Below are 22633 nucleotides of genomic sequence, written 5' to 3' on the forward strand. Positions count from 1 at the left end.
ACCTTTGCAACCAGTCATCCGCAACATTTAGACCTGTTTTATTCTTGGGATTTTTAATGCTGCTACATTAGGGACCTATGGGGTTAATTCTTTTATGGTTTTGATTACTCCTTCCTGAAAGCCCTGTGCAGGGCTGTCGGCAATTTATACCCCTGAACCTCTGACTTCCACTATGAGTCAATAAGTTCAGCTTAACTGGTCTATATGTACTGAAAAAGTCCAGCACCAAAAGGTTGCACTCCAACAAACTTTATTCCAAAATCTTCATATAAAAGCATAGACAACCGACAATAGGAAAAATGGCAAAGATAGCATTTTTCCTATTGACTAAGGGGCATATTTGGTCCTGAAACGTGTAAACTGGTGTCTGGGACCTCTGTTATTTTTGCCATCATTCCTATTGTCGGTTGTCTTTATATGAAGATTTTGGAATAAAATTTGTTGGAGTGCAACCTTTTGGTGCTGGACTTTTTCACTACATATCAGATTTTTCTGGAATGGCAGCCATGCACAAAGTGGACAGGTGAGCTGAAATAGACTTTTTCATTTACTTAACTGGTCCATAGCCTCAGCTTAACTGGTATATAGCCCTAGCCCTTGTTCTTCTTGTGTCTCCTGATTTATCCCGTTTACTGCTTGTATTTTGACCATCCACTTGCTTTCTGAGATTTATGTTCTTGATGTGACCTCTTTGTATTGACCCTGTATGATGACTTTTCTTGCCCCTAGCTTGCTCCACTAGACAACAGCTAACTCTTTAGCCATAATCCAGGTGTCCCTGTGTATGTCCAGATTCCTGTACAGGGGTTAAAAGGTGATGGTCAAGGTAACCCCTGGGATGTGGTATATGGAGTGGCTCATGCTAAGCCTGTCCGTGGAAGCTCTATTAACAGCTTCTGAGCTTCCACGAACAGTGCAATTGTGGCAGGAAGTTTTTTCATTTCACATCTTACATAAAACAGAATTAGGATTGTCTATACTTTAGAATACCCATTTTGAATTACCGTATATACTCGAGTATAAGCCGACCCGAGTATAAGCCGACCCCCCTAATTTTGCCACAAAAAACTGGGAAAACTTAATGACTCAAGTATAAGCCTAAGGTGGAAAATGCAGCAACTACTGGTAAATTTCAAAAATAAAAATAGATAACAATAAAAGTAAAATTAATTGAGTCATCAGTAGTTTAAGTGTTTTTGAATATCCATATTGAATCAGGAGCCCCATATAATGCTCCATACAGTTCATTATGGGCCCCATAAGATGCTCCATACAAAATAAGCCCCATATAATGCTCCATACAGTTTATGATGGCCCCATATGATGCTCCATATTAAAATATGCCCCATATAATGCTCCACAAATGTGGATTATGGCCCCATAAGATGCTCCATACAGATATTTGCCCCATATAATGCTGCACATGGCCCCATAAGATGCTCCATAGAGATATTTGCCCCATATAATGCTGCCCATGGCCCCATACAGATATTTGCCCCATATAATGCTGCATATAGCCCCATAAGATGCACCATACAGAAATTTGCCCCATATAATGCTGCACATGGCCCCATACAGATATTTACCCCATATAATGCTGCACATGGCCCCATACAGATATTTGCCCCATATAATGCTGCACATAGCCCCATAAGATGCTCCATACAGATATTTGCCACATATAATGCTGCACATGGCCTCATACAGATATTTGCCCCATATAATGCTGCACATGGCCCCATACAGATATTTGCCCCATATAGTGCTGCACATGGCCCCATAAGATACTCCATAGAGATATTTGCCCCACATAATGCTGCACATAGCCCCATAGAGATATTTGCCCCATATAATGCTGCACATAGCCCATAAGATGCTCCCTACAGATACTTGCCCCATATAATGCTGTACATGGCCCCATACAGATATTTGCCCCATATAATGCTGCACATGGCCCCATACAGATATTTGCCCCATATAATGCTGCACATGGCCCCATAAGATGCTCCATACAGATAATTGCCCCATATAATGCTGCACATGGCCCCATAAGATGCTCCTTACAGATATTTTCCCCCATATAATGCTGCACATGGCCCCATAAGATGTTCCATACAGACATTTGCCCCATATGCTGTTGCTGTGATTAAAAAAATAAAAAATCACATACCTCTCAAGCCCCCGGCACTTGCTATACTCACCTTTCCCGTTCCACCGCCGACCGCCGCTGTGTCTTCCCCGTCCTCTGCACTGACGTTCAGGCAGAGGGCGGCGCGCCCTCTGACCTGCGCGTCACTGCAGAAGACGTGGAAGACGGAGCGGCACCGACGGTGGAACGGGAAAGGTGTGTATAGCACACTGCCCCACCATACTCACCTGCTCCTGGCGCATCCCTGCATGTCTGTTCCCCGGCGCCAGCAGCTTCTTCCTGTAGTGAGCGGTCGCATGGTTCCGCTCATTACAGTAATGAATATGCGGCTCCACACTTATGGGAGTTCAGGGTCCATATTCATTACTGTAATGAGCGGTACCATGTGACTGCTCACTCCAGGAAGAAGCTGCCAGGTCGGGGAACCAGGGACGTGCAGGGACCGCGCCAGGAGCAGGTGAGTATTATTACACAGCTCCGCTCCCCCTCCCCTGCCGACCCCCGGGTATGACTCGAGTATAAGCCGAGAGGGTTACTTTCAGCCCCAAAAAGTGGGCTGAAAATCTCAGCTTATACTCGAGTATATACGTTACATAGTCTGAGAATCCTGAGTTACAGAAATAGAATGAATATGTTTTTCCACGCATATGGGAGTGAAGACGCGTACAGTACAGACCAAAAGTTTGGACACACCTTTTCATTTAAAGATTTTTCTGTATTTTCATGACTATGAAAATTGTAAATTCACAAGGAAGGCATCAAAACTATGAATTAACACATGTGGAATTATATACTTAACAAAAAAGTGTGAAACAACTGAAAATATGTCTTATATTCTAGGTTCTTCAAAGTAACCACCTTTTGCTTTGATGTCTGCTGTGCACACTCTTGGCATTTTCTTGATGAGCTTCAAGAGGTAGTCACCGGAAATGGTTTTCACTTCACAGGTGTGTCCTGTCAGGTTTATTAAGTGGGATTTCTTGCCTTATAAATGGGGTTGGGACCATCAGTTGTGTTGAGCAGAAGTCTGGTGGATACATAGCTGATAGTCCTACTGAATAGACTGTTAGAATTTGTATTATGGAAAGAAAAAAGTAGCTAAGTAAAGAAAAACTGAGTGGCCATCATTACTTTAAGAAATGAAGGTCAGTCAGTCCGAAAAATTGGGAAAACTTTGAAAGTGTCCCCAAGTGCAGTTGCAAAAACCATCAAGCGCTACAAAAAAACTGGCTCACATGAGGACCGCCCCAGCAAAGGAAGACCAAGAGTCGCCTCTGCTTCTGAGGATAAGTTTATCCGAGCCACCTGCCTCAGAAATCGCAGGTTAACAGCAGCTCAGATTAGAGACCAGGTCAATGCCACACAGAGTTCTAGCAGCAGACCCATCTCTACAACAACTGTTTAGAGTAGACTTTGTGAAGCAGGCCTTCATGGTAAAATAGCTGCTAGGAAACCACTGCTAAGGACAGGAAACAAGCAGAAGAGACTTGTTTAGGCTAAAGAACACAAGGAATGGACATTAGACCAGTGGAAATCTGTGCTTTGGTCAGATGAGTCCAACTTTGAGATCTTTGGTTCCAACCACCGTGTCTTTGTGCGATGCAGAAAAGGTGAACGGATGGACTCTACTTGCCTGGTTCCCATCGTGAAGCATGGAAGAGGTGTGATGGTGTGGGGCTGCTTTGCTGGTGACATTGTTGGGGATTTAATCAAAATGGAAGGCATACTGAACCAGCATGGCTTCGACAACATCTTGCAGTGGCATGCTATTCCATCCGGTTTGTGTTTAGTTGGACAATCATTTATTTTTCAACAGGACAATGACCGCAAAAAAAACACCTCCAGGCTGTGTAAGGGCTATTTGACCAAGAAGGAGAGTGATTGGGTGCTACGCCAGATGACCTAGACTCCACAGCCACCAGACCTGAACCCAATCGAGATGGTTTGGGGTGAGCTGGACTGCAGAGTGAAGGCAAAAGGGCCAACAAGTGCTAAGCATCTCTGGGAACTCCTTCAAGATTGTTGGAAGACCATTTCCGGTAACTACCTCTTGAAGCTCATCAAGAGAATGCCAAGAGTGTGCAAAGCAGTCATCAAAGCAAAAGGTGGCTACTTTGTTGAACCTAGAATATAAGACATAATTTCAGTTGTTTCACACCTTTTTGTTAAGTATATAATTCCACATGTGTTAATTCATAGTTTTGATGCCTTCAGTGTGAATTTACAATTTTCATAGTCATGACAATACAGAAAAATCTTTAAATGAGAAGGTGTGTCCAAACTTTTGGTCTGTACTGTACATATTCATTACCTTAATGAGCGGTACCACTTGACCGCTGAGCAGAGGAGAGGAGAGCTGCCGGCACCGGATAACGGATGCAGGGACATGCAGGACCACACGTGGAGGGTGAGTATGATGTCACAGCCGCTAGCTCCTGCCGCTGCTCCTCCTTCCCCAGCCGGCTTTCTGAGACTGTGACTCGTGTATTATTATTGTTTTATCTTGGACTATTTTTGACTGTGTTTCAACAATTGTTTTGCAAAATAATATTGTCCACTGTATACTAATCTCCACAATACTGGACCAATATATTATGCTACAAAAATGTTTACATTGAGATCTATAACCTGTTATTTTCTATTGCCAACTTTCTGGATCCATAAATGCTTTAGCCTGTTTGACATGTTTAATTGGGTTGACAAAGCAACTTGGCAAACTCTTTATTACGAACTTAAAGAATCTGTCAGCAGGTTTTTGTTATGTAATCTGAGGACAGCATGAAGTAGGGGTAAAAACTCTGAATTCAACAATGTGTCACTGATCATGCTTACAATAAAGATTTTTTCACTAGGACATTATCATTGCTGGGTCTAGCTGGCACCTGCTAAGTCATCAGACTCCAGCCCCTTTTCTAATAAGCAGCTCAGTGTCAATAAACTATGTACATAGAGAGCTGTGGCGTGGGCAGGGTTAGCTTTCTCAGCTCTGCTTCATGCTGCTACATCTAAAAACTTTGATTGTGTCAACTGCTGCACCCAGTAAATTAAGTGATACATCATTGTATTTAGGGTCTCTATGCCTACATAATGCTGCTCTCAGATAAGGCAGCAAAAAACAAGATTTAAAAATTATGGCAATATTCCGCCTGAAACAGGATTACATCTTCTATGAGCTGTGTAAGGTAGTGCAGCACAGATACATCGTCTTGAGTAGGGCAGAAATGCAACAGTGAAGACAATCTAAACAGCTATATTTTTAGAGTTTTGCACAACCCCTTTACGTATCCCCCCAAAATTACATGTATTGCAAACTTTCCTCTTTGGAATTAAGGAACTCAGCTGAATCTATTAAAAAGGCGACAAAACTGCTCCAGACACTTATTCTTTCTCAATCAAATTGTACAATTACTACACATTTTGTCATAATCTCCTTTCTTGGTATCTGCCAAACCTAGAATAGTCCATCAGACTGTCAGAAGGCCAGACTGATGACACCAGAGAGACTTTCCATTGATCTATACACCAATGACAATGTGTTATGTACCACACAACCAGATTCTTGGCAGTGTACATGGTGATCTCAGTCTTGGATGCGGCTGCTTTACTGTAGAAATCCAATCAATGAACCTCCTAACAGTGCTTGGGACTATATTTCTTCTGGAGACACTTTGTAACTCAGCAATGATTATTACTACTGAGAACAGATCATTTACTCTCTGATCGTTAGCATTCGACAATCCTGCCCTGTGCACTTGTATGGCCTAATGCTTTACGGCATTGGTTGTTGCAGCGCATATGTGTTCACTCTTACAATATCAGTGCTAACAACACTTTTTTCTTTGTTGGCTCATATGCCTCTAAGTGAGTTCCTTGGGGATTTTAAACGTGCGTACCCCTCAGTAAGTGCTGCCAGCCGCGCTCTTTTTTCTTGGATATGAAGATTAGATGCCTGCATTCTAGATTTTGCGCAACTTGATCCAATAGGTGTACTTTAAAGTAAACTAGCCTTGTAATGTACAGTGAAACTTCTCCAATAGACTACAAGATGAACACTAATAACTTTATAAATATATTTGCTCCAATAAACATGTTTAAATAAGCATAAGCGTACCTTGTTTAATTAATAAGGTTTCATTATAACATGTTTAAATAAGGCAAGCGTACCTTGTTCTGTGCCTTTGGGAGTCGTTGTAGCGACGTCGGCGTTGATAATTATTGCTCCTGCCTGAGTGGGAGTAGTTATATCGCCTCACTGCAGCGTGCCCAATAGCCAGTTCATAGCAGGCTGCCTTTCTGGCGACTAATTACCCTAGGTGCAGTACCTAATCTGACCTGAGGGTAAGGGGGCGCCAGAGAGCTGCAAGTTCTCAAGTGGAACTGTAAAGTGGGATAAACATAAATCCCTGCAGTTTGTGTTATATTGCAGAGCAGTGGGATAACTAAAATAAGCCCCTGCGGTTAACTAAAGGTACTGTTACACTTAACGATTTACCAACGATCACGACCAGCGATACGACCTGGCCGTGATCGTTGGTAAGTCATTGTGTCGTTGTGTAAGATCGTTGTGTAAGTCGTTGCCGAAGTCGCCGCGTAACCAGGGTAAACATCGGGTTACTAAGTGCAGGGCCTCGCTTAGTAACCCGATGTTTACCCTGGTTACCATTGTAAAAGTAAAAAAAAAAACACTACATACTTACATTCCTGTCGCGTCCCCCAGCGTCAGCTTCCCTACACTGTGTAAGCGCTGGCCAGAAAGCAGAGCAGTGATGTCACCGCTGTGCTCTGCTTTATGGCCGGCCGGCGCTGACACTGGGGGACGCAGGGAAGCTGACGCTGAGGGACGTGACAGGAATGTAAGTATGTACTGTTTGTTTTTTTTTTTAACTTTTACAATGGTAACCAGGGTAAACATCGGGTTACTAAGCGCGGCCCTGCACTTTGTAACCCGATGTTTACCCTGGTTACCAGTGACGACATCGCTGAATCGGCGTCACACAAGCCGATTCAGCGATGTCAGCGGGTGATCCAGCGACGAAATAAAGTCCTGATCATTCCCCAGCGACCAACGATCTCCCTGCAGGGGCCTGATCATTGATCGCTGTCACGCATAACGATTTCGTTAACGCTATTGTTACTACGTCACAAAAAGCAACGATATCGTTATGTGTGACGGTACCTTAAGAGGTCAATAGCCTTGTGTGTGTTTTCATCTCAGTGTAGCAGGGGAGGGATAACTAAGATAAGCCCCCCTGCACATGTGATAGCCGTCTGTTGGCCTGAAGTCACCCCGATCCGTGACGTAGGGGTGACAGTCACGGTGTGAATCGTGACATATTGAACCTTAATATAATTAATAAGCGTACGCGGCAAGCCTACAACCTGCAGTAACCACTGATCGACCAAACCACTGCACGACCAGCTCTATCCTCACCTACTGTATCCTCACCCATCTCTTGTAGATTGTGAGCCCTCGTGGGCAGGGTCCTCACTCCTCCTGTACCAGTTGTGACTTGTATTGTTCAAGATTATTGAACTTGTTTTTATTATGTATACCCCTCCTCACATGTAAAGCGCTATAATAATAAATAATAATAATAATAATAAATAGTGAATGTTAATATATCAAATCATGTCTTCGATTAATTCTGCCAGGAAGCGAGTATAGATTGAGAAGTTTCAAAAAGCTTCCCTATTCAATAATAAACGTTTTCAATTGCCTACCCAACTTGGGAATGTAAAAGTTTTCATAACACAAAAGTATTACTTGCATTAGCATTACTAATAACTGAAAGGTGCTGCCTAACTTAATTTCAGTGGAATTGTGCTGCACCCCACATACTGGATCCGCCAACTGACACATGGAATTAAATAACATTTGTCGGGTTGCAGTTGAACATGGATTTAATTTTGTACTGGGCAACATAAGTAATTGATGTAAATGTACATCCCATATCTGAAATATCACATACCATACATATTCTCTGGCCACATTTGATAAAAGCAATATTAGAAAACCAGGTATTCTTATTTGTTTTATTGTTCGGGGATATCCTTTGTCTTAAACTGCATGCCTTTTTTGGAATTATTTTTACTCCATCCGTAGCACGTTAGATAACCTTCTCTTGTAACATCTGAGTGCAGCATAAGATGAAATCTTTTATGATTTAACTAAATGGTGTAATTAATAACTTGTACCCTTATTAGTCTTATTGGCCTTTGAAAAAGTATGTTGATACTACCAAAATTTTCCAATTGTAACTATTAACTTTGATTTTTGCTGCATTGATCATCCATCCAGGATAACTGTACTGCTCTAGCCTTTTACATACCGGTAAACTGTAAGCCCACAAGGGCAGCGCCTTTTCCCCTCTGTATATCTGTCATTGTTAGCTTGTCTTTGTAATTTATATCTGTATTTAGTATCTGAATCCCTTTTCACGTGTACAGAAACATGGAACCAATGGTGCTCTAAAAAAGAATAATACTGGTTTGTCAGGTGTCTTGGTTGTTATAGTACCTGTATCACTGTGTGCCCTACATATAAAAATCCCCAAAAGTTATATCGCTATCTAAACAATTCTATCAACCTAAAATTTACATTTATAGTTTGTGATACTATTTCTGGCATAGCCACCACGATGACAATGAGTATATCTTCAAATCATCGTCAATGTATCAACCATACCAGATCAATTTTCCATCAAAGTTTTAATCAATAAGGTCATATAAATTATTACAAGGGATGGTTAAAAGTGAAATTCCCAAGTAGGGGAGGAGATGGGAAAACATTTCAATCAAAACTCGCTTTCCAGCAGAATTAAACCATAGATGCCAGTTGGTATATAATTATTAAAGAAGCACTCCCGTAAGCTTTTTATAGCTGTCATGACCAGTTCTGAGTTTATGTTCAGCTGTCTTGTTTTTGGACTGGGCATGTGAAAGTTAATCCCCTCTGCCTCACTTTGAAGCTGGCTGAGCTATTTAAGTCCTCTGCAGCCTGTGGGCCAGTGTCAGCTATAGTTCATGTTGCATGGCTTGAGCACCTGACCTGTTCACTTGTACCAGTGTTCTTTTTTGCCTCTGACTGCCTGTACCCGTTTATGACCTGATCTGACCTTTGGCTTGTATCCCGACTTCGTCTTGCGTCTCATGTTTTGGTTACCACGTTTCCGGTAGGCTCTGACTTGTTGTTTGTCCCCGACCATTCTTCTGACTTCCCCTGTGTACTGCGCTTATCTCTCTGTGTATGATTTTGGCTTGCCTGACTTCTCTTTCATTACCTGTGACACCTGTGTTGTAGTTCAGTATTGCTGCTCTGTGTGTACAACCTCTTTTCCTTAACCAGTACCCCCGGTGGAGGTTGCACTATACTGCACTGCAGCAGCACATTACAATAGCTAATCCTTGGTGAATGTAACTGTAGTTTAATGTAGGTGTATTAATATGTTTACCGATTGTTCTCTTCCCTGGTTTCCAGTGCCCCTCCAGTCCCCTCACCCATGTGACTTCTATTCTGCCTTGTTGGCTCACACTGGGGTTTGCTTGTGAGCCAGAAGTCACTATTACATTCTGATGCTTCACAAGCTTACATACTAAAAGCCACTTCCGAACTTACACAGAGCGCAACGTGATCCAGAGAGTTGGAAAAGAAGTCACGTGACTCAGAAGAGGATCGGGAGGGTGCTGGAGACCGGAGAAGACTGCGATTGATGAGAATATTAATACACTTACACTAAACTACATGTACAGTACATTGATACATGTTTAGTCTATAGAACCATTAATGGGAGTGCTTCTTTAACTTACAGTAATCAAATAGATCATCTTGTGGTTTTTTTTTTATTGTGTCATCTGTACTGGCACATAAGTTGTTAATGTTTTTAATTGATATGTAAATTGTAACAATTGATCCAGCCCCATGTAGGTGGTAACAATTTGTGTGTATGGATAATTTCATGTAAAAGTTTGAGCACCCTGGTCAAAATTACAGTCAAGCAAGTTGAAACTGAAATGATCTCTAAAAGTTAAAGATGACACATTCCCTTCATAGTTTAGGAACAAAATGCAAAAAAAACCAGCCATAGGTTCTCTAAGCAGCTGCCTATCACTCTGAAAATAAAAATGGTGGAGGCCTACAAAGCAGGAGAAGGCTATAAGAAAATAGCAAAGCATTTTCAAGTTGCCCTTTCCTCAGTTCAAAATGTAATTGAGAAATGGCAGTTAACAGGAACAGTGGAGATCAAGATAAAATCTGGAAGACCAAGAAAAATTTCAGTGAGGGCTGCTCGTATGATTGCTAGAGAGGCAAAACAGAACACCTGCCTGATTGCAAAGGACCTTCAGAAAGACTAAGCATCAATGATTTTATCTGGAGTTGGTGTACATTGTTCTACTGTTCAAAGACACCTCGCACAAATATGGCCTTCATGGAAGATGGATAATGATTTTAAACACACGTCAGAATCCACAATAGACAACCTTAAATGCAAAAGCTGAAGGTTTTACAATGGCCCTCAGAGTTCCTTGATCTGAACATCATTGAAAATCTGTGGCTACACCTCAAAATAGCAGTGCATGCAAGATGACCAGGGAATGTCACAGAACTTGAAGAATTTTCCAAGGAAGAATGGTGGAAAATCCCTCAAACAAGATTTGAAAACTCTTGACTGGCTACAAAAAGCGTTTACAAGCTGTGATACTTTCAAAAGGGGGTTGCACTAGTTACTAACCATGCAGGATGCCCAAACTTTTCCTTTTTGTTAGTTTTGAAATTTAAAATTTAAATAAATGCATGTATCCTTGCACTTGTTACGAAGGCTGAAAACACAAAAACTGTTTCAATTCCTATGTATGATGTAACAGAAGCAAAAAAAACTTTCAATGCACATTGATTATACGACTGAGCAATAACAACCATGAGATGTAAGTACAGAAATAGCATCACAACTTAGTGCCACTCAGGGAAAACAGGGCATGGTAACCAACAACCTCCCTTAAATCCCCATCCATTTCAAGTATCAGCAAATACTTTTCAAAGATAGTCTGATCTTCTCAAGCTGACCCCCCAGTTGACCCCCAGTTGAGCCCTAATGTATTACAATTGAGTGCCTCCACAAATGAAGAAGAAAATGCTATTGCCCTTGAAATCACAAAACATATTTTCTGTATAACAGGTCCAAAGTTCAATTTTGCCTGTTCCTACATTGTTTTCTGTAGCAAAGATCCTATTCTCCTCATGCTTGTCCAGGAGCAGATTTGCATACAAGGTGGCACATGGGTTCGCCATAGCTGTGCCCCTTAGCTGGTGGAAGACACACCCATTACAGAGAAAATCATTCCTTGTAAGGCCTCTTTCACACTTCAGTTATTTGGCGTCAGTCTAAAACCGCCATTTTCCTCAAATAACGGATCCGTCATTTTTTTTGACGGATCCGTTATTTTCCCATAGACTTGCATTAGTGACGGATTGTGACGGATGGTCGTCCGTTCCATCCGCCATGCGACGGATCCGTCGAAATTTGGCGGACGTTTTCTGAAAATAGACGGACATTGGAGCGTTTTTTGTCAACGCCAAAATGGCGGATCGCGACGGATCCGTCGCATCCGCCATTCCATAGAATGGGCGCCTATGGGCGACGGATCCGCCGCAACCGTTTTTTCGGCGGATCCGTCGCCCCAATCCGTTTTTTCAATTGCGCATGCTCCAAAAAGTAGATACTTCTCCCAGACAACCCCCAAGTAACGGATCCGTCAAAAAAACGGATCCGTTAGAACCGTTTTCGCAACAATTGTGACGGATCCGTCAATCCGTCACTATGTCGGTAGTGACTGACGCCAAAAGACTGAAGTATGAAAGAGGCCTATGGCAAAACCACAAAAGTCTAAACACAAATTCATTATGAGCATGGTATATTGACATCCTTTGAGTTCAGAAAGTATTTAACTGCTTCCATAACGTTTTCATGTCAAATAGAGAGCATTGACATCAAAGCTTGCCAATAAAGCATCAGAATCAAAAGTTGACCCCTCTATTTTTGGAAAATATCAGTCATGTCACATATTTAGGACTGGACTGTAGACACAAGGGGCATATGTATCCCTTCTAGGTAGAAGCCGGGGTTCTGGGCAAAGATGCCCACACCTGAAAAGATCAATTTTTGCCTGAGGGGGTCCAAACCCTTGTGTACCTTGTGCAAACAGTAGAAGGTGGTTGTGACAAGGTATTTGAGTAGTAGAAGATCAAACTCAGTTTTACATTAGATTGTTTTGTAATCATTCATCTAGTAGGGTCCTTTCTCCCAATACTTAAAGTAGGATTGGATGAGAGAACCTCAACTGATCCTCATCTCTTAGGAGTGATTCACAAAGGTATTTATATTTCATAGTGTCAAGGATCACAACATTACCCCCTTTATCTGAAGGTTTTTTTGGTGAAGTGCCTGTCCCTCGCCAGATCTGAAAGTTTGCACGTTTGCTCCTTAGTACAGTATAAAAACTTTTCTTCCACCTTTATCCAACAAACACCTCAATTCTTGAGACACCATATTTGTAAAGACATCAGTTGGGGATAAATTCCCCTGTACGGGGTGAAGAGTGGGGGGAAGCAGATGCTCTTATTTTTCAGAGCTAGGTCCTCTTTTGAGTGCTCATGACTCTGTTAGGCTGGTTAAGTCTCACATCTTCTAGCAACTCTTCTGGAATAGCTAATTCACTGCAGATTTTTTTTTGTCCTGTTTTACAAAAGTTTTGTGCCATTTAAGTTTGCATGTAAAAAGGTTCAAATCCCTGACATGGTCAAAATTATTAAAGTCTGAGCTGAACTAATCTATAAACCTTTTCTAAAGACCCCCATTTCTGCTTCCTTCACAGGTCATAATCAATGTGTGTATCTCTTAATCATGGTGTAGAGTCTGCATTGATTTACGCGGGTCCTCAGACAATATGACAGTTCTAAAAAATTGCTACTGGAGTTCAATCTCTGCCTTTCAAGTCTCCTATCCCATCCCTTTCCTCTGTTTCTTATTTTACCACGTGAGTTTTTTGTTATGTGTTTCTATGTCCGAGGCTTCAGTGTCTGAGGATATCTCAGAGTTTGGGTTTCTAGTATCGTTTTTATTCTTATTTTACTATGGGTAAACATGTTCATGTATCCGTGTACTTGTTATGAGGGATTAAAAGATGCAAAGTGCTTCCATTCTTATGTACGGTGTAATATAAGCAAAAAATCTTCAATGCGCATTGATTGCAAAGCTGAGCAATACCAACTATGGGGTGTAAGTACTGAACAAGCATCATAACATAGTGCCACCTGGGGGCTCCTGTTTAATTTAGGGAGCACAAATGCATAATAACTCATCTACAAAATTGATTTGGAAAACACCTTTAGAATAAAGAATCATTTCAATAGATGGTTGTCTGCATTGAGGGGAAAGATATTGAGTGAATGCATTCAATATAATCAAGCACATCATTAAATCTGATAGGCAACCGGCTAGCTATCTGTATTATATCAGATTGTGTCTGCAATGAGGATGAGTGGGTGGATGAGAAGGGAATTTTACACTTAATATTTTAAGCCTCTTGGTATTATGTTATATTATCTCCAGCTAAAGTAACATTTACTCTAATCTTGATGCATGGTTTTGGGAATTTTTCCTCAACATATTTTTGAACTCCAATCAAAGTATGATAAAACTCAGCGAGTGTAAGCCAACTGCGTACTTATCAAATCCTCCTGCCTAGAAATTTCACAAACATTGCATGTAACTGCTGCTCTCCCACCCAGGCCAGCCACACATGTGCTCTAATATAACAATCTGTTTCTCTGACAGGGTAGCATATTAGGGATTAACAACTTGGGTCTGGGATGAAGGATTACAGGTCATTTCTAATTTAGGCATATTGATCGCCTTGACTCCTTATAGCCCTGCTAAAATGTATTAATAATTCTGACCATGTTGCCCCGCTCTACTACAACTAGTACATAGGCCACAAGAAATAAGTGTGTCCAGTTCAACATGAAAATTTTGGTGAAAGGTCCTCTTTAAGTTCTTGTAAAAATAAACCTCTTTGCAATTTACTTAATTAAAAATCCCTCTGTTCTTGAGAACGCAGAATCTTTTTAATATCAACTACTTGTTGCTTAGGTTACCAGCCAAAGCTGTCTTCAGCATATCACTTACAAGCTGTTTCCAATAGAACTCATAAGTGCTGCCCTAAAGTTAGCAGGGTCGCTGAGTCCAGCCAGGTTCAGTTCCTCTGTGCTCGTTTGCAGCTAAAGACCCAAAGCTGCTTCTGGTTTCCGATTTGTAGAGTCCACAATTTGGGCGAGCAGCGCAGCAATGCCACTAGGCTGAACTGTCAATCATTCAGGAGCATACTCCCCTTTATTAAGCAGGGAGTAGGGAGGCAGGGCATATGTGTTCTTCTAAAAATCAATCATCATGAGACAACACCCTTAAATTGTGTTCCACTCCACCTCTTTTTACACATAAGTCTACCCTCTGTATAGTAACACGGGTAATGATGGTCACCTTTATAGTACAGAATGCCTGAATACCTTTCTTTTTGGCTACACATTTTTCAAACTCTTTTAGGAATTTTGATGAAGAATCTTACCGTTCTGAGCATTTCTTTTTCTGCACTATGCATTTCCTTGTCTCTGATGTTTGCGGGCATGGGATACCACGTGCCGACTGGTGTTGCAATATGTCACGAGTCCTGGTTTCATTTCCACGTTTGAAACCACAGGTCTTTCCCCTCTTTGTGCATGTGCCCCACGAACTCCATTCACTGACTGAACAATGAACTGTAGGGACAAAACATGGACGAAATATCAGACTAATGATTCCAGTGACATACATGATGGTAGCAGATTAGCAGATACATTTTTCGAATGTTATTTTTACTCGTGTTCACAGTGAAACGAGACAAATGTCTAAATACTGATTATCTGTAGGATTATTTAGTATGTGTTTCTGTGTGCCGCCTAATAACATCTATTTTAGACTGATAGTAAACGTGGTTATTTTACTAGAATAAACCGTCTAAATTGAAGCTTTGTTAACATTTGCATTGGGAGTCTGTTCTAGAGCTACGAACTTTCACTTTTTTGGCATAATGGAATATACACTGTATTCTGTATTCACTGTAGCTTTCTGTAACACTGGAAACTACAACATCACCAGCAGGCTTCATAAAAATTCAGTGAGGACCGGTGTTGTGCATTAGTGCACTGTATGATGAGTTCAGCACTGCAATGTAGAATTGTCTATATATAAACTGAAACCATCATCCAGATGTTAACAAAGCCTAAGGACATTATTACAATACCTTGAGGGTATGTGCACATGTTGAGTATTTGCATTCAGAAATTTCTGTAGCATTTCTGCATCTATTATCACGTGGCAGGAAAAATGCAGTGTACAATACGCCCGTTTTTTTATGATAGATAATAGATATAGACATACAGACATATAGGCTGACTGACAGACATATATACCGTACATATAATCGCTGAACCCCTGACATATTATAAAATTGCATCTGTGGAGATTATTGGACAGCTTTTTATGATTGAATAAGAAAGTAAGTGAAAAAAAAAATGACGTGGGGACCACCATTATTATTTGTAAGTTAGTCCAAAAAGTGTCCAAATCTTACAAAAATAACAGGCACTTCACATCAGATAACCATATATATTCGGACTAACACAAAAAGTTGCCAAACAAAGAGATCCAGAGAGTAAATAAAATATCAATGGTTTATTAATAATTATTAAAAAAGTCAAAATACACACATAAAATAAGATAGCAGAAAACAGGAGCGCCCTAACTAGGGGGGATGCTGGGCTGCATCGCAAAATCCACCATATATAAGGTCAATAGTACATGGGTATGCATGTAGCTGAGTACCTTTAGATCAAATCAAGTGACATACTGTAAGAGTTAATAAGTATCCACAATGCATATATTGCCAAATAAGGTACAAGCTATTGTGGCACACAAATGTAGAAAGTATAAATAATACATATTAACAGAATAGCAGACCAGTGGTATGGAATGCAGCCCCAACGAGACCACAGCGTCCCTCCTCACCCCCGACGCACGTTTTGCATCCAGCTTCTTCCAGGGGCACTCCTGTTTTCTGCTATCTTGTTTTATGTGTGTATTTTGACTTTTTAAATAATTATTAATAAAGCATTTATATTTTATTTACCCTCTGGGTCTCTTCGTTTCCGCAACTTTTTGTGTTAGTCTGAATATTTGGTTGTTACTATTTGTAAGCAGCAAAGGTAAAGCAGACAGATGAGATTTAATATTATCAGGCTGGGAAGGTCCCTGGTTATTTGACCTTTCTCAGCATAAAAATATCCATCCCACAGCTACCCGAGAAGTTGCACATCACATGAAATGCGCAAATTCTGACACCTTGCTTTGGCTCTTCTCATTGCCCTGGTGCAGGATAATGGGGCTGATTCCAGCTGTAAATCGTCCAAAAACACAGCTGACATCAAGCCATGGTGTTAGTAATGGGGTGGTGTCTATCAGACAACCCCATTACTAGCCCAGTAAAAAGAAACAAACACTAAAAAATTTTATACAATGAGCCTTCCCCCCATGCTCCTTTCCTTGGCAACTGACTTTGGCATCACCGTCATGGTGCATGATGTCATTGCTAGTGGCCCCCAGTCACAGGCACACCAACGTCAGCTGCTGGCCTCTGATAGGCCGGCGGTGTATATTGCAGCACAGGGAACAGACGAGTTTGCTGGCCACAATACATTTCAGCGGATTATGCTTGAGTAGTTGCTGGTGGCGGCGGCTCCTCTTCCGGACCCCAATGCAGCTGTATCGGTTGTACTGGTGATATGTCCACCCTTGAACATGCACAGGATTTTTTTTATAATTCCTCCAAAGACGGGGCACTCTTAATGGCGCAGAATGTGGTTCAAGTAATAGATCATAACAGATAATGCAATCAAATTATGAACAGAGGCTATGTTGTTAGAGGGAGAATATGCTGCATAACTGAACCAGTCATGAAGTTCTACTGAAAATGAGCCAAAACAGCCAAAGAAAATAAGCTTAGGCATAGACACATTTCAAACCCTGGATTACATGACTAATTTACTTTACATGTGTGCGGAGTCAAAGGAACGTGCAGTGACCTATGTTCAAGCAGAGTATGCATACATTCATCAAATCAAATGATTCAGTGCAGATCGCAAGCGCTACTTACAAATGAATGCTTTCCTGCTTCAGACAGAATCAAGTGCACGTAAGATATTTAGTGTCAATATCGTAAGCAACAATAGAGCACCTCACCGGCATGAGAAAGTAAAAACCTGCAGCGGAAAATAGTTCTCCATGTCCAGCCATGATTACTTTGATCTTTGGGCTCAAACACTCGGTGCTATAGAGATATAGATATATAGATAGAGACATATATACTGTATGTATGTATGTCTACATGTACCCATAATAAAGCTGCTCTGAAGGTGCATCAAGTCACTTCTTAACCTATGTATGACTTCCATTTTTGTATAGAGGTTTCTGGCATGCTCAATAAGGTGTCACATATCTGAAGGAGTTCTTGCGTCTAGTATATATGGGACACCTCATGCTAAGGAGCTGCAAAACCTTAGTGCAGAGGGGTCAGCTATGTAAACGAGACATAACGTCCTTTAAAAATATTACTGCAGGAACAGAAAAATGACTTTCTGATAGCAAAATCTGACTGGTTCAAGTGGTGGAAGTTCTATAGCTAATTGCCAAGTGTATATATCCTTACAAAAAGATAACTTCCATAAACGCTGTAGCGTCTTTCTTCAGCGTCTTTGCCATTTTAATCAAGGTGCAGTCAGTCTGAAGAATCATATTTCCAACCTTTCCTTCATGATCTAAGTGATTTGCAAACTCGCTCCCCTTTATTTTTCCAGCTTGAAAACCCAAAATGTGTGGTAAACCAGAAATGCTGACTCTACTTTATTAAAGGCAGATAGATTTAGTAGAAATAGTAGATACTACCTACCAGTAGTACTGCATTCCATGCTGTGGTTATTGTTCTCAAACCCATCTGGACATGTGTCAAGACATTTCCCACTGTGCAAGTAAAATCCACCTTTACATTTTGTGCAGAAGCTTTTGTGGAAGCATGTTTCACAGTCAGATTTACATCCTGAAAGCACAGAAAAGACATGTCAGTCAATATGGAGAACTTCAAGCTAAGAAACAAGTCATTCATACTCATAGACCATCAGGACACCAGTTAGATAAGTCTTCTAAACTTTCTTCTTTCAATGAGATTGGCTGACCATGTGTTGTGTGCAAGGCCTTCCAATAAGGATCCTTTTTCTTTCTGCAGGCAAATAAGCCGCTGTCAAATGAGTCTGGTTTACACCTCTGTTTCCATAGAGAACACATTATGTAACCTTTTTGGTATTGCAGTTATCTGCTGGTGCCTTAGAGTTGCCATTTAGGGGTTTTCAATATATAACACTTATATACCGTATATACTCGGGTATAAGCTGAGATTTTCAGCCCATTTTTGGGGGTTGAAAGTCCCCCTCTTGGCTTATAATCGAGTCATACCAAGGTATTGGCAGGGGAGGGGGAGTGGGGGCTGTCTAATTATACTCACCTGCTCCTGGCGTGCTCCCTGCAGGTCCCTGGTTCCCAGTCACCTCAGCTTCTTCCTGTACTGAGCGGTCACATGGTACCGCTCATTACAGTAATGAATATGCGGCCCCACCTCCCATAGGGGTGGAGCCGCATACTCATTAATGTAATGAGCGGTAACGGTGACCGCTCAGTACAGGAAGAAGCTGCGGCACCTGGGAACCAGGGACCTGCAGGGACCGCGCCAGGAGCAGGTGAGTATAATGGGGTGGGGGAGCGCTGCGCGATAGTCACCTTTCCTCTTTTTGGTGCCGCTCCGTCTTCAGCGTCTTCTGCAGTGACGCATAGGTCAGAGGGGGCGGTGACATGGTTAGTGCGCGCCCTCTACCTGAACGTCAGTGCAAAAGACGCTGAAGACGGAGTGGCACCGGAACGTGGAGCAGGTGAATATAGCAAGTGTCAGGGGCCTGAGCGATGAGCAGTTAGTATGTGATTTTTTTTATCGCAGCAACAGCAAATGGGGCAAGTGTCTGTATGAAGCATCTTATGGGGCCATTATCAACATTTGTGCAGCACTATATGGGGCAAGTGTCTATATGGAGCACCTTATGGGGCCATAATTAATGTTTGTGCAGCAATATATAGGGCAAGTGTCTATATGGAGTATCTTATGGGGCCATAATTAACGTTTGTGCAGCACTGTATGGGGCAAATATCTTTATGGAGCATCTTATGGGTCCATAGTCAATGCTTGTGCAGCACTATATGGGGCAAATGTGTCTATGGAGCATCTTATGGGGCCATTATTAACCTTTATGCAGGATTATATGGGGCATAATTTAATATGGAGCATCTTATGGGGCCCATCATAAACTTTATGGAGCATTATATGGGGCTCTTGATTCAATATCAATATTCAAAAACACTTAACCTACCGATGTCTCAATTAATTTTACTTTTATTGGTATCTATTTTTACTTTTGACATTTACCGTTAGCTGCTGCATTTTACACCCTAGTCTTATACTCGAGTCATTAAGTTTTCCCAGTTTTTTGTAGCAAATTTAGGGGGGTCGGCTTATACTTGGGTCGGCTTATACTCGAGTGTATACAGTACATATGTGAGTATAGTTATAACACTTTTTCTGAGTTTAAAGGCAACCCGACAGGTGATGCGTGCTGCGCAAACCCTGGGCAGCATGTATCAACCATTGACTGTTCAATCACAGACATGTATGTTTGACTCTGAAACACTATGGCATTTCAGAAAAAAAGCATACTTGTAACAGCTGTGCACTAGTCGTGCAGTTGGGTCCCTGGCTGCTTCTCCCCATGCACTAATAGTGACTGACAGATTCTCTGCCTGCGCTCTTGCAGCATTTCAGAGTCAAACATCTGGCTGTGATCGTACAGCCAGTGGGTGCTACATGCTGCCCACTCATTGGGCAGCATGTATCACCTGTCAGGTTCCTTTTAAAGGAGGTTTGTTTGAATAGAAAAAGTAACCAAATGTAATTAAAATAACAAATACACTTTTAATTAGCAAACCATAATCCTATATATGTAGGTATTCACTAGAAAATTAAAATGGCCATGTTACACTGAAACCTTTCCTAAAATGTTTAGACTGTTGCCCATTAGTATTAGCTGTAGGACGCTCTACTCCCAAGACCTGGAGATACCTATATCATGAACTGTTATTCAGAATTTAGGGTGGACTGCATTGTGAGTTGCCTCCTCTTACCTCAGCATCCCTGGTATCTCCAGTATTAGATGAGGACAGTGGAAGCTTCCTCCTTTAACCTCAATACCTCTATTATATCCAGTATTAGATTAGAAAGACAGGGTGGACAGCAGTGTGAGCGGCTCTTTTTGCCTCCATACCTTTGGTATCTCCAGTGTTAGATCAGAAGTACAGGATGGACAGCAGTGTGAGCAGCCTCTTCTTACCTTCACACCTCTGGTATCTCCAGTGCTAGGTCAGAAGTACAGGGTGGACAGCAGTGTGGGCAGCCTCTTCTTACCTTCACACATCTGGTATCTCCAGTGTTACATCAGAAGTACAGGGTGGACAGCAGTGTGAGCGACTCTTTTTGCCTCCACACCTTTGGTATCTCCAGTGTTAGATCAGAAGTACAGGGTGGACAGCAGTGTGAGCAGCCTCTTCTTAACTTCACACCTCTGGTATCTCCAGTGTTAGGTCAGAAGTACAGGGTGGACAGCAGTGTGAGCAGCCTCTTCTTACCTTCACACCTCTGGTATCTCCAGTGTTAGGTCAGAAGTACAGGGTGGACAGCAGTGTGAGCAGCCTCTTCTTACCTTCACACCTCTGGTATCTCCAGTGTTAGGTCAGAAGTACAGGGTGGACAGCAGTGTGAGCAGTCTCTTCTTACCTTCACACCTCTGGTATCTCCAGTGTTATATCAGAAGTACAGGGTGGACAGCAGTGTGAGCAGTCTCTTCTTACCTTCACACCTCTGGTATCTCCAGTGTTACATCAGAAGTACAGGGTGAACAGCAGTGTGAGCAGCCTCTTCTTACCTTCACACCTCTGGTATCTCCAGTGTTACATCAGAAGTACAGGGTGGACAACAGTGTGAGCAGCTTCTTCTTACCTCAGCACCTCTGGTATCTCCAGTATTAAATCAGAAAGACAGGGTAGACAGCAGTATGAGCCACCTCTGCTGTCCTTAATGAATACTGGAAAGATAAAGGGTGCTGAGGTAAAAAATGTGAGCTTCCTCCTTTTACCTCAGTCAGCACCACTGGTGTCTTCATTACCACGACAGAATATCTAGAAGAACATATTTCTACACTCCCAGGGGAGCTTTTACTGCACATGCTTAGTCACCTTTCCTAATACCTTGACATGTCTGTCCTATTAAGGCAGCAGGCATATTAATTTTTTAGTTATTAGCTCCTTAGGAAACACTATTGTGATTAGCTAGATAACATTTATTTAAAATAACTATTCCCTTTTCCTGCTCCAATATCTGTTGTTTTCTTTTTTTTTTTGTGGAAAAAGAAATGTCATGAAAAATGAAATTGCACATCTACTGTATGTAGTTTTGTGTAGTGAAACTTAGTGATCAGTTTTAAAGGGGTTTGTTGTTTGCGATTTGATTTTATTAATACGTAGACTATTTTTGTGGTTTTGTCCTTTTTTCACTATTAGTAAAGCACACCCATTCATCAGAGTTTCCTGCTGTCCTGCAATGACTGCACTCCCATTATTACGAAGATGCATGTAACTAGACCTGTCACTCAACCTCCTCCATGGCATCTGCGGTCGATTTTTGTGGTCAGTGTGTTACTATTAGGTTGAATGATGTGGAAGGTCATGTATACACCTCCATCTGATGTATGGTAGTCCCGTCCTAATGGGGCTGAAAGCTGGCTAAGTGAAGTGGAAGTTCTTCACAGTAATATGTTTATTTTTTGTGCTCTGGTTTCTAAGTTGCAAATATGCATTTTTCTAAATCATTTCTCATGATATGTTTTAAAGTTACTGACCCTGTTACTTAAATACAGGGTGGGCCTTTTATATGGATACACCTAAATAGAATGGGAATGGCTGGTGATATCAACTCCCTGTTTGTGGCACAATAGTATATGGGAGGGGGACAACTTTTCAAGATGGGTGGTGTCCATTTTGGATCCAACTTTATTTTTGTTCAATGGGAAGAGGGTCATGTGACAAATCAAACTTATTGATACAAGAAAAACAATGGTGTGCTTGGTTTTAACATAATTTCATTCTTTCATGAGTTATTTACAAGTTTCTCTTTGTTTACAGCCATTGACATGTCGCAGAGGTTAACACATGAGGAGCGGCTAGAAATTGGGTGATTGCAGATTTCAATGCA

General features: G+C 41.5%; 1 protein-coding gene across 1 annotated transcript in view; it reads right to left on the reverse strand.

The window, feature by feature from the left end:
- RSPO3 (R-spondin 3) overlaps positions 1-22633 on the reverse strand; it is a 108903-nt gene that overhangs the window by 25488 nt on the left and 60782 nt on the right. The window contains exons 3-4 of the mRNA XM_069726077.1: positions 18182-18328; positions 14768-14957 (exon numbers count right to left, since the gene is read on the reverse strand). Coding sequence (XP_069582178.1) covers positions 14768-14957; positions 18182-18328 — 337 coding nt within the window. The remainder of the gene's footprint in view (positions 1-14767; positions 14958-18181; positions 18329-22633) is intronic.

This window comes from Ranitomeya imitator, chromosome 5 (assembly GCF_032444005.1).
Source record: "Ranitomeya imitator isolate aRanImi1 chromosome 5, aRanImi1.pri, whole genome shotgun sequence".
Lineage (NCBI taxonomy): Eukaryota > Metazoa > Chordata > Amphibia > Anura > Dendrobatidae > Ranitomeya > Ranitomeya imitator.